The 12,921-nt window shown below is 27.1% G+C and overlaps 2 protein-coding genes across 3 annotated transcripts; both read left to right on the top strand.

The window, feature by feature from the left end:
• The first annotated feature begins 4,003 nt into the window (after positions 1-4,003).
• On the top strand, positions 4,004-10,638 carry LOC111683022 (alpha-(1,3)-fucosyltransferase C-like). The gene is made up of 3 exons (XM_023445055.2): positions 4,004-4,794; positions 7,737-9,205; positions 10,027-10,638. Exons 2-3 carry the CDS (start codon positions 8,340-8,342, stop codon positions 10,463-10,465), a joined length of 1,305 nt encoding a protein of 434 aa, XP_023300823.1. The 5' UTR covers positions 4,004-4,794; positions 7,737-8,339; the 3' UTR covers positions 10,466-10,638.
• Positions 10,639-10,919: 281 nt separating this feature from the next.
• On the top strand, positions 10,920-12,534 carry LOC111683025 (alpha-(1,3)-fucosyltransferase C-like). 2 transcript variants are annotated; one of them, XM_046946842.1, is made up of 3 exons: positions 10,920-11,145; positions 11,227-11,890; positions 11,984-12,534. In XM_046946842.1, the coding sequence occupies exons 1-3, from the start codon at positions 11,052-11,054 to the stop codon at positions 12,420-12,422; spliced, it is 1,197 nt and encodes a 398-aa protein (XP_046802798.1). In that variant the 5' UTR covers positions 10,920-11,051; the 3' UTR covers positions 12,423-12,534. The 2 variants fall into 2 exon arrangements, with proteins under 2 accessions (XP_046802798.1, XP_023300826.2); XM_023445058.2 differs by having other exon boundaries at positions 10,920-11,890.
• The last annotated feature ends 387 nt before the right edge of the window (positions 12,535-12,921 follow it).

Raw genomic sequence — 12,921 nt, 5'->3', positions numbered from 1 at the left:
TTAAAAATATAAATTCTCCTACATCTTCAAAAACTACAACATATAAAAACTTATTAACAATTTATCGTTATTTTTTACATATTTTTGCCACCTTGATAATAATTCTAACAATGCAATTAGTACACTAGATAATAGATATGTACATAAATAATATGTGATTCGTCATTGACAATGTTTACATTGCTGTAAAACCCTTAACAGACCAATCGATCAGATTTCTTTAGAAAACATAAAGTCATGCAAAGGGGACATCAATATATGTACATACATACATGTACATGTGAGTGTATGAGTGTGTGTTTTTAAATGAATTATTTCAATTAATATCAATTGTTTGCAAACGAGTGCGAGTATGTGCCACAACAAAATTAAATACATAATATCAACCATTGTCAAGCATTCAATAATAATTAAATGTAATGACGTGGAGCCATTGAGAATCGGTAAAGTGTAGTGGGGTTAAGATTTTATGTATTAACAACTAAGCAACTAAATAAAAGTAATTTTATATAAAAAATAGTTCATTTACAAAATTCGTTTATTTATGCAGTCGCTTTGAGTCGTTGGAAATAAACGTTGTAAGTTGGCAAGAATTCGAATTTTTCATTTTGACAAAAAGAGAAAAACAAGTGAAAGGAAAAGAAACGTCTTACCAATAGTATAATAATGTTTTTTTTTCTTGGAACGTGACATAAAATTGTTAACAACAAAGTGTATGACCTTCTGGTATTTCGTGTTTTCTAGTATTTTATTTTATTAATTGTTAACCCCTATGTGTAGGAGTAAATTGGGGCCCCACAATTGTCATGGTGGTCAAATGGTTTAATAAATTATTTATTGTGCATTTAAAAAATACGAAATACTATAAAAAAAAGTACTTAAATTTTTAGCTGCCATTGAATTTAAAAATAAGAAATTTTGCAATAATTTGCAGGTGGAACATTTTTGTTTCTCTAAAGTTGTGAAAAATTTTATAAATTCTTAATTTCTAGAAAGTTTTTCCATGATTTACGGATTACGAAAATTGATGTTAAATTTTCTTTTTAAAGATTTTTTTTTGAATTTCCTATTTTATTGCAATTAAAGAAGGAATTAAATCCGATATAAACTCTCAAAGATATGAACATTCAAAGTTTTATTGCTTTTTTATTTATTGTAGTTTTGAATTTATTTTTATAGAATATTTTATATTTATAGAATATTTTTTAGAAATTTCCTTTTTGTGAAACATTATTAGATAAAATTTCTTTTCATACAACATGTTTCAAAATATTTTATATATAAAAATTTTTAAGAAATTTTCTTAATATAGACATTTTTTATTCTATAAAATATTTTTGAGAAATTTCATTTTTAATGGAACATTTTTCGATATTTTTTTTTTATAGATCATTTTTGTAAAATGATTTTTAAAAAATTTATTAAAATTTTTCAAGAAATTTTCTTTTTTCGAAACATTTAGGACATTTTTATAGAACATTTTTCGATAAATTTTAATATTATAGAAAAATTTTGATAAATTTATTTATTAAAGAATAATTTCGATAAATTTAAAATTTTCTTTTTATAGATAGTTCTTCAAAAATGATTTTTAGAAAATTTTTAAAAAAATTTTTCTTTTATGAAACATTTTTCAAGAAATTTTCTTTTTTCGAGACACTTCGGACATTTTTTGATAAGTTTTCTTTTTATAGAATATTTTTCGATAAATTTTCATATTATAGAAAAATATTGTTAATTTCGATAAATGTACTTATTATAGAAAATTTTGAAAAATTAACTTATATATATAAAAAAAAAATAAAATAAATTTCATTTTAACAGAAAACTCATAAATTTAATAAATTTTAACAGAAAATTTATAAATTTCTTTTCATAGATAATTTTGCATATATTTCTTTTTAAAGAAACTTTTGGATATATTTCTTTTTATAAAATTTTTTTGGGTAACTTTTATACAGAAATTTTTAATCGCAAATTTTATATAAACTATCTATATAAAAAGGCCTTTTATTTTTACTTTCCTTTAGCCTTTGATACCTTTGATACAATATGAAAAACCTTAATAATTCTTTTTATTCTTGCCTCAAATAAACTAAGAACAATGTTAAAACCTTTTGAAATCTACTTTTGTTTGTAATATTTTCATTAACACTTTTTTCATTCTTCGATTTTTTTCCACCTTGCTGCATGTTTGCAGTATACCGGTATACAAGTGACCATGTAAATATTTTATGAATCTTACTCTTGTATGTAAAATAAAACTCCTATACGTTGTTAGTAAAAGTCAGTTAAATCGTATTTATGAATGTTTATTTGGTTTGTAGAACCAACCTTGCGTCCACATGTTCTTTAGAAAATTTTATAATTTTTAAACAAAAAGTAGGATGAAATTGGATATATTTTGATGTTTGTAAAAACTGAAGTTGTGACGTATACTTTATATTATTGGTTTTATTAAATATTACGTATTCGATCAAGTGATCAACTAATAATCATCATACAAGATAAATTTTCATTAGTAATACGTGTAAATTATAAAAACCGCCCATGCGTATTCTTGTAAGAAATATTCTTTGATAGCACTTAACAATATTTTTATATTTATTCTTCACAAGATGTTGCCAACAATGTGACACACCTCTGTTGTTTAAATATTTGATTTCATATGATAAAAAAATACAAAACTGATAATTATATTACACTTTTGTATATTTTGTACTTTTTGTTCAAAAAGAAAAAAAAATGTATGGGAAACTACAATTCCAAGTAGTCTGTATGGATGTAGTACGTACGTACTTTGGATGACTCTAGTCGAGAGTACACTTGCTATAAGTACGTGTACAATGTTATTCTTATTTTACTTTTTGTTGTTGGTATTTTTTTTATTTAGTGTACAAACAAACATATATTGTTGTTGTTTTCGAATTTTTTGTTTTAAATTTGTTTGGTGTTGTTGTTTTTTGTTCTAATAGAATTTGTAGTTCTTATAATATATAACCACGTCGTTGTTATTGTTTGACACACATTTATTCATTCATTCCATTCAATTCAAAAAATCCAAACGTATTACAGTGGGTTGAGATTAAAAATAAGAATTTATTCTTAAATACTTTTTTCACATAAAAATTAAATATTTTTTAATTGTTTATAAAAAGGAAAATTAATCAAAAAAATTCTATAAAAATTGACTTTCTAGAAAATTATCTATAAAAAGAGAATTTTTTGAAAATTACCTATTAAAAGAGAATTTTTAGAAAATTATCTATAAAAAGGGAATTTTTAGAAAATTATCTTAAAAGAGAATTTATTTAAAATTATTTATAAAAAGAGAATTTATTGAAAAAATTAACAAAATAGAATTTTTCGATAATAATAATTAAAAAAACATAATTTAGCAAATATTTTCTATAAAAAAGAATTTAAAAAAATCTATAAAAAATTATCGAGCTTTTTCTATAAAAAACAGAATTTATCGATCATTTTCTATAAAAAGAAGAAAATTAATTTTTTTTATAAAATGTTTATAATAAAAAGAAATAAAATTTATAAAAAATACAATTGACTTTTCAAAATAATGGTTAAGTACTACCGATTGCCTGGTACAGAAGGCCAGCTGAAATTTTAAATTATATTCTGTTTTTGAATGCTAATATTTACGAATATGACGTCGGAACCAGAACCTTTATATACATATGTATGTATATAAAATCTTATCTGCAAAAGTTGTCATCAATTATTCACTTCCTCTGCAACTGTCTAGATGTAAAGATTCTGAAAGCACAGTGTCCCACTGTGCGTACTTGTATTCGTACACCACATTCATTTACTCATTCACTTTCTTTTAGATGTTTTGCGTGCATTTTTTCTACATGTAGGTGTGTGTATGTGTGTCTGTATGTTCTAGTATATTTATGTGTCTATGTGAATGTGTTTGTTTTGTTTTTGGACCTCATAAGTAGAGTAGTGGCAAACGATTAGTAGACATTTTAACGTTGACGAGTTAACGGGGCACAATTAAAGTGTTTTTTAGATTGTTTATTATTATTTTTCTTTTTATAAGTTTCGTATTGTTGTTGTTATAGTTGTATTTACTTTTCACACAACTTTAGTAGATTTATTTCCGATTTGATTTAATGTGATTTTTTTTGTTATTTACTCTGAGAATAAGCGCATATACAAACGTAAAACCAACGTGGTTTTTCAATATCTTCAGACAAACATAGAAACTTAAAATTTTAAACTGAAAACCCGTTAACTATAAAACTTTGTTTAATTGCTGCAAAGGCAATAGTGATTTATTATTACATAGAAAATTTCGTCATCTAGCAAATAAATACATAATAAAAAAATAATTTATAATTACAGAAAATAAAAAATACAAAAAACAAACAAATAATAGAATCAACGGCAAATGATTCACTGTTAAATACATGACTTCATTTGTAGGAAAATTTAAGTGCAATTTTTGTTTTTGCTGCTGCAGTTGCTGTTTGAAATCTTAGTCAATTCATTCGGTTTTTTTATACATTCCAAAACAACTTGAATATTTATTTATTTATAATAGAAATATAATAAAAAAAAACACTCAACATGATGTTTGTTTTCGAATTGCTGAAACCATTGCTGGTCTATGGTTTTGTTATAATTTTCACAATATTGACTAAAATATTTAAAACAATTGTTTATCAAGTGCATTCTATAGATATTTAAAAAAAGTTTTGTAGAATGAAGAAATAAAAAAAGTAAATAACCAACATGTTTTCGAAAAGTATTAAGAGGATGAAACGGCAGGTAAATATTTAAATTTCAAAATAAAACGAAATATTTGCAAATTCTATTTTAAACTGCGTATTTGAAAATTAAATTTTTGTTTATTTAATTGGACATTAATTAAAGAATTATTGGTTGTCATTGTGTTTCACAAGCAAAGGGGTGAAATCAATCCATTTAAGAACAGGCAGGGGAATCACATCATACGATTGATAGTTTATGAAATGTAAACCACTTGTGGTAAATGTCATAAATATGCAATATATGCAATATATATATAATTTAAAACTTTCAAAATATAAGAAATCTGTGATTTAGCGTGAAAACCCTTATATTTCCACTTATACTGCCTACCTACTATAAACAAAATAACGCATATTTACATACATAATAGTTTAAGTAATAGAGATAAAACAATATATTTTTTAATAGATAATTTTGTTGCTCTTACAAGAGGAAATTCATTAGTGTCTTACTTTGCCAGCTACATAATACATATTTACATATTAAATTATCGCTCGCTCTCAATTTGCATTACACTCAACTTTCAATAACACTACCCGATCGCATAGTTTGTTGATACAAATTTATGCTTATGTGTGGGATACTGTGAAGATCCCTACATATTTTGGCAATTAACGAAATGAATGGAAATATGTGATACTTATGTTATAAACGAGAGTTAAACTGATACTTCCATATCATACTATGATGACCAAATGGATGCGACAGTTTCTGTTTTTAATAGAACTAAGAGAATTTTAATTTATTTTAATGAACTTAAATTTAAAAAAGAAATAAAAACAAAAACACAAGCACAAGCACACCATATATATTTGGCAACTATTACAGTGGGTAGAAATGTTAAAAATAATTTTAAAAAATTAAAGAACTGATTATTAATTTACTGGCAGAACTCTAAATGTTTAACATAATTATAAAGTACAGCAATTTAGTTGCGAGGGTATGATGAGTTTGTGTTGATTGTGTTTGTAACATCCAAAAATTTTGGTACTACACCCAAAAACACTTTCTGAGTCGGTTTAGCTATGTCCGTCTGTGTGTCCATGCAAACCTTGAGCGTACACTACAAGTCGTAATTTTGTCGAAATTTGGGACATACAAGAATGAACACTATGGAAAATGGTTATTGTCTTACCTAGCCCCCATAGAACTGTACCCCTAAATAGGACTTTTAAGCTCATAATTACCCAGCAAAAACTTTCATTACCTAGTAAGCTAGAAAGTAATAATGTAATCGCGTAGAAACTAATAATTATAAACACTATTAACACCATGAAATTCTACATAAAAACTCTTTTTTGTGAACAAAACATGAAAATATTCCGGAATTAATGTAAAAGTCAAATTAAATGCTTTATTATTTAAATAATAATCAAAGTTTTTATCATATTCACTGGTGTAGGGAATCAAATGGTCGGCCTACCCCGACTATATATTCATAATGGTTTTATTATTTTAATATTTTCATTTAGAGCAAAACAGTCTCGACTGCAGACTTCCAAAGGAATAACATTTATCATCACTTCAAAAATAGCAATAAATGATTTTTTTTAAATTCTGTGGAAGCGAAAATAATTTTGTTTTCAATTTAAGTTTTTTTTTTTTTTTTTGACTGAAATCTTCTGAAATAAACCAATCTTATTTTGAAGTTAATTGTTAAATGCGATTAATTTATTTATTTCTGTATATATTATTTGAGTCAAATTAGTTGTTTCACTTTCAAATAACTTCCACAAAAAATAACATAAAAATAACTTCCTGAGAAAGACTTCAGATGTAGTGAATTTGAAATCGAATAAAAAGAATATCCCTGCTATGACAAGCCTGTGTTAAAATCATAACTTTCTTAGGTCTTTTTCAGTACTTTCATGGAGTAAATTCTACTTCATTTTCGATTCTTTGGAAGTTCTTTTTTGCTGGTTATATCTCAATACAGTCAGAATTTCATAGCGGACTATAGTCTAGTTTGAAGACCAGACTTTTGCCTCGACTACTAAACTATAGTCCAAACTATGTACCAAAGTGTAGTCTCAACTGAGACCTTTCTATAAATAGACTATAGACTAGACTATAGTCGAGGCACTAGTCCCTTCTATAAATCAGAACACAGTTCCGTATGAAGATTAAAACATTGCTTCGATTATAGATCACAGTATAGTCTTTAATATGTACCTTTGTTTTAACTTTAGACCAGGCTATACACCTAATTGTAATTTCAAAGAGTGAAAAATATTTTTGTTGTTTTCTTTTGAAAATTTTAAATTCCTCAAGTATTTTAATTCTCCCAGAACTCATCTGTATGCAGGGAGTAAAAATGTTTCTTTGTACTTATATTTCTACATGGTCTCGAATATAAACTATGTTAAAGTATCGTAAATTACTTCAAATAGTTTATGAATACACTTAATTATTTAGACTAACATATCTTGTTTTTGGAAAATGTTGTATAATCAATCTTCATATTACAACAATCAATCGAATATATACAAATTAATTAATAAATATATTTTTATTCCTTTTATTATAATTTAATTATATTCCAATGAAACCTTTTCATTTTATTATCTATACCTTTATTTTGTGTCTCATACGATTTATTACAGAATTAACTTCAACATGTGCACACATGTACTCTTCAACACATTATCAGAAATAATTATTGTATTTATTTACACTTAAGCTAGTAAACATAACTATACATAATAGTAGCCTTATTCCAGAACTGGTTCTTGAGAAAGGGTAAAAAAGAAGTTGCTTACAACTAATAATAAAATATATACATGCATTGGAAAATCAACAACTGATAACTGACAATACACTCCATGAACGCTTTGTCTATTTAATACCTGTTTGCAATCCATTAAGATTTAAACTGATAAAATTTGATATCGAATACAAATACAGACATTAATTTTCGTTATTATTTTGTATATTTATAGTTACGAATATTGGAAAATGCAATACCTCATACACACGCCAGGTACTCACCAACATAGAGCACAACAACTTAAAATAGAAAAGCAATGAAAGAACGGAACTTCAGTAAAGTGACAAAACATGTGAGTTAAAGGAAAAACAATTTCTATTCCACCAACTCATTAACAAAATAAAAACGATAAGAAAATTACCACAACTATCAACTAAACTAAATCTATTGTTGGTCAATTGCTCGAATTACTCGACGCGTCAACAGTTAATGCAATAGCAATCGAATGAGAGACAGAGACAGCAAGATAATAAATGCGATATTGGAAATGTGGTATAGTAAAGTGATTAACTAATGAGCTCTTATAACTAAATAAAACTAACCCAAATACATATGAACATATTTATACTGAGGGTGTCTTTCTAACTAATCAAAGTTCCATAAAAGTGTTGATAGTTGCGATAGCAAATTAACTCAGTATAGCACGATATCAGCGGTGTTGGCTAAGGAATCAACATTTTTGCTGACTAACAACAACTATTCGACTGGAAGTTAGTAAATAATAAATTTTTAATAGAACACTTGAACACACCTCAGTCAGTGTTAATCTTCGGTAATGGTAGGAACGCAACGAGAACCATTAGTACTACCCACTAATAATTTACATGTAGTGCAAACAACTTTACCAATAGAACATCAAATTTATCCAAAAAAGAACTTAATGAATCTAAAACAATGCAAACCCAAAAGAATTTTAATTATACTCAGTATAATCTGTGCCATTAGCATAGTCGCCTGGTTGTATGTCGACCATACGTTACCGGAATTTAATCAATATCGTTTAGTGAAAAGTTATGATGGTTCAACTACGAAAAATGAAACAAATAAATTACGTTTTATATTATTGTGGAATGATTTTTTTGGTGATACGCGCTGGTCTTTACCGGATGACTTAAATGATCCAGCTTTTTTTCGTCAAGGTATGAAATGTCCCATCTCCGATTGTGTACTAACAAATCAAAGGGATATTATGCCTCATATCGATATGTACGATGCCATACTATTTCATACGGCTCAACCATTTCCACTGGTGAATTCCATACCTAAACGTAGATCTGGAAAACAATTGTATGTTTTTGCTCTCATGGAACCACCTGGTGAAACAAAACATATTTTAAGTGATGAAAATAATTTTTACAATTTAACCATGACTTATCGCATGGATTCGGATATATTGTGGACATATAATTTTTTCATCGATAAAGAGACCGGATTACGTATGACACCTTCAGAATATCCACAATGGCGTGCGGTTCCCGATAACTATAATGATACAACTGTATGGGAATTGTGGCCATTAAAGACTAAAATGGCTGCTTGGTTTGTATCACACTGTGAAACATTATCACGAAGAGAAAAACTTACTGAAGCTTTGCAGAAATATATGGAAGTCGATGTGTTTGGAAAATGTGGACCGAAGAGGTGTGTATAAGTTGTGAATAAAAAAAAAACTATTAATGTTATAGGAAAATGTCCAGTATTAATCGGAATAAAATGTTAATGAGAAATAAAGTAAAAAGTTGTTTCGAAAGGGGCACGAGCCAGAATTTTTTCGAATTTCACTTTTTTAAGAAATTTCATTTCATTTAGGGTTTTATATGTATATTTCCTATGAAAGTCAGTTGTTCTGTTTGTAATATATTGAAATATATTTAATGGATTCTTAAGACGATATAATCATGTCTGTCCTTCTGTCTGTTGAAAGCACGATAGAGTCTCGAGAGAGCTAGAAATAAGTTTAATTTTTCAAATTTTATGAGGATCGGTACTCATATAAGAACATTAAAGCCCATTACTGGCTTCAAATTACTAGTCTAGTGTTATGAGTAAAATGTCCCTATCGAATTAGGATCGGTCCATAATTAATCCTACCCCTCATATAAGATCCAGGTTCAAAAAATTACTTTAACTTGTATTACTGGCTTGAAAATACAAGTTTAGCTCTGAAATTCCTTTAACAAATTTTACAATTTCACAATTGACTTCACTCTCCAGATATCAGAATTGTGTATATTAAAAAATGGAAACAATGAAGAAATAGATATTTGAACTCCTTTGGACAATTTTTGCTGAGGCCAATAGGGTAATGGTTTCACTGATTTGAATAAAACCATGTATGACCAGAATATCAACTTTACCCCTCTCTTAGTCCGGCAGTTCTGGACCGATAGCGCTAAAAAGTTGTATGCAAATTTCATCAAAATCGATTGTTATTAATGTTTCAAAACGCTTTCTCATTTCAGTTGTCAAAAAGGCTCAGCCGATTGTGATAAAATGCTAGATGAAAACTATAAATTCTATTTCTCTTTCGAGAACTCTCTCTGCACCGATTATATAACAGAAAAATTATATAATATCCTACGTCGTAATATCATACCAATAGTTTATGGAGGCGCCAACTATGAACGTTTTTTACCACCACATTCCTACATCAATGTCGAGGACTATGAGACTCCACAAGATTTAGTCAATTATCTTATGTACCTGTCGGATAGACCCGAAGAATATATGCGCTATTTTTGGTGGCGTCAATATTACGATTTAAAATTCTATTCTCCCTTCTGTGATTTATGTAAACGGTTGCATCAACCGAATTACTTTCAAAAGATACAAACTTATCAAAATATTGAAAAATGGTGGTTGGATGGAAGTTGTCGTTTTCGTTCACGTATTAAATTTTGAAAATATGTATAATATATAGAAACTGTAATATGTATGTATGATTATAACTGAGAGTTTGTATAGTATTAGTAAAAAAAATAGTATGTATATATTTTGTATGAAAATTTATAAGATTTGTATTGTTCAATTTTCTCATTATGTTAATTTTTAATAAAAATATGAATATTTAATAAAAAAATATTTTTTTTTTTAATTATAAGTCTGAAGTATTGAAAATTTGCTGCCCTATTGTCACTAAAAATGTTCGAAGGTGTATGTTAATTTTGTTAAACTATTTTAGTTCAAAAAGAAAATAATAAACCGATAACAATGAATTTTAAAAACTTTTACATATAATCAAGAAATCATTATATTTTGTTATCTTTTTTTGATATCATATTGAATATAAATAAACATTTAAGGTATTTTTTAAGTATTGAGAGAAATTGATAACAAAACATTGAAATAGAACGTAATCTGTGGTTTTCACTTAGGGAACAACATTAAAATGCCGAGTGAGTAATGCTTCGATTAGAATTTGGTTAAGTAGAGATAAGATAATGAAATAAAAATAATAAAACAACTCAGTCGTCGAACACTTGTGGTAATGTCCAGAACAGAAAGAGCAACATTAGTTTTGCATAAAAATGAATCAAAAGAATATCATCAAAAGAATAGTAGGATAATATTTCGAAAACAATGTAATATGAAAAATATTTTATTAACTATATCTTTAATTGGTATTATAAGTTTTATAATTTGGTCATATATCGAATATGCAGTACCGGAACTTAATCAATATGGTTTAGTGAAATCTTATGATCGATCATTTACGGAAAATGAAACAAATAGAACCCGTTTTATTCTATTGTGGAATGCATTCTTTGAAAATAAACGTTGGTGGTTACCGAATGACTTCAACGATCCCTCATTTTTTCGCAAAAATATCAATTGTCCGGTCTTTAATTGTGTAGTAACCAATCAAAGGGATACTTTAGCTCATATCGACATGTATGACGCCATACTTTTTCATACTGCTCGACCTTTAACGGTTAATGAAACCATACCCAAATACAGATCTTGGAGACAATTATATGTTTTTGCTCTTATGGAATCTCCCTGTGAAACTAAACATAATTTAAATGATGAAAGTAATTTTTACAATTTAACTATGACTTATCGCATGGATTCGGATATATTGTGGCCGTACAATTGGTTTAGCGATAAGGAAACTGGTATGCGTATCATACCAGCTGAATATCCTCGATGGCGTTCGGTTCCTAAGCGGTATAATGATACAACTATATGGAATTTGTGGCCGCACAAGACAAAAATGGCTGCATGGTTTGTGTCGCACTGTGAAACGTTATCGCGAAGAGAGAAACTAACAGAAGTTTTACAGAAATATATGGAAGTTGATGTGTTTGGAAAGTGTGGACCAAAAACGTATGTGTAGAAATATATTTTTTATAAAAATAGTCATAAGTTCTATAATCAATTTTTTTTATTTAAATCCCATTTCTTCAACTTTTATTTCAGCTGTCAAGCAGGCTCTACCGAATGTGATAGAATTTTGGATGAAAATTATAAATTTTATTTTTCTTTTGAAAATTCACTCTGCACGGATTATATAACAGAAAAAGTTTATAATATAATGCGACGAAATATTATACCAATAGTCTACGGAGGAGCCAATTATGAACGTTTTCTTCCGCCACATTCCTACATCAATGTCGAGGACTACGAAACTCCAGAAGATTTAGTCAATTATCTTAAGTACCTAGCGAAGAGTCCCGAAGATTATATGCGCTATTTTTGGTGGCGTCAATATTATGAATTAAAATCTCATTCACCTTTTTGCGATTTATGTAAACGTTTGCATCAACCGAATTATTTTGTTAAGACACAAACTTATCAAAATATTAAAAAATGGTGGATGGATGGAAGTTGTCGTTCTAGGACACGTTTAAAATTTTAAATAAGTTATTTTTTTTTTGTTTTGTTAATATTTGATATAAAACTTTATAATGTTTATAAGGTTATTGATTTTAAAATAATATTTGTAATGAAATAATAATTATTTATAAATATTTATGTATAATTCATACACTTAAAGTTGTGGTAAAGTATTCTCCCTAACCTTACCCTATAGGATTTTATTATAAGATTCTTTGTAATCACCAGGGCAAGGATTTTCATGCGGTAAAAAAATTAAAAATATGCGCTATAATATGCATATAAAATGAGAAAATATACACTAACAATATAAAAAATGTGCACCAAAAATATTTCTTTGTAATGGTACATATTATTAGATATTCATATCTTAGGTTTTTGACACATTAAATGAACCACGATCTCGAGAATGAGAAATATAAAGACTAAGAAACAACTTTATATAATATATATTTAATTTCTAAAAGTGGAGAGCTTGATAGCAATTCTAATATAATTTAGTTAATTAATGTATTTTTGTA

The sequence above is a fragment of the Lucilia cuprina genome, chromosome 3 (genome assembly GCF_022045245.1).
Source record: "Lucilia cuprina isolate Lc7/37 chromosome 3, ASM2204524v1, whole genome shotgun sequence".
Classification (NCBI taxonomy): domain Eukaryota; kingdom Metazoa; phylum Arthropoda; class Insecta; order Diptera; family Calliphoridae; genus Lucilia; species Lucilia cuprina.
Note: the sequence above shows the minus strand (reverse complement) of the source record. Positions and strands in the feature narration are given on the sequence as shown.

Excerpts from the sequence above, each read along its gene's own strand:
- LOC111683022 (XM_023445055.2), top strand. The coding sequence starts at position 8,340 with ATGGTAGGAACGCAACGAGAACCATTAGTACTACCCACTAATAATTTA. Across the intron at positions 9,206-10,026 it reads GGAAAATGTGGACCGAAGAG|TTGTCAAAAAGGCTCAGCCG; the intron begins GTGTGTATAAGT and ends TTCTCATTTCAG.
- LOC111683025 (XM_023445058.2), top strand. The coding sequence starts at position 11,052 with ATGTCCAGAACAGAAAGAGCAACATTAGTTTTGCATAAAAATGAATCA. Across the intron at positions 11,891-11,983 it reads GGAAAGTGTGGACCAAAAAC|CTGTCAAGCAGGCTCTACCG; the intron begins GTATGTGTAGAA and ends CTTTTATTTCAG.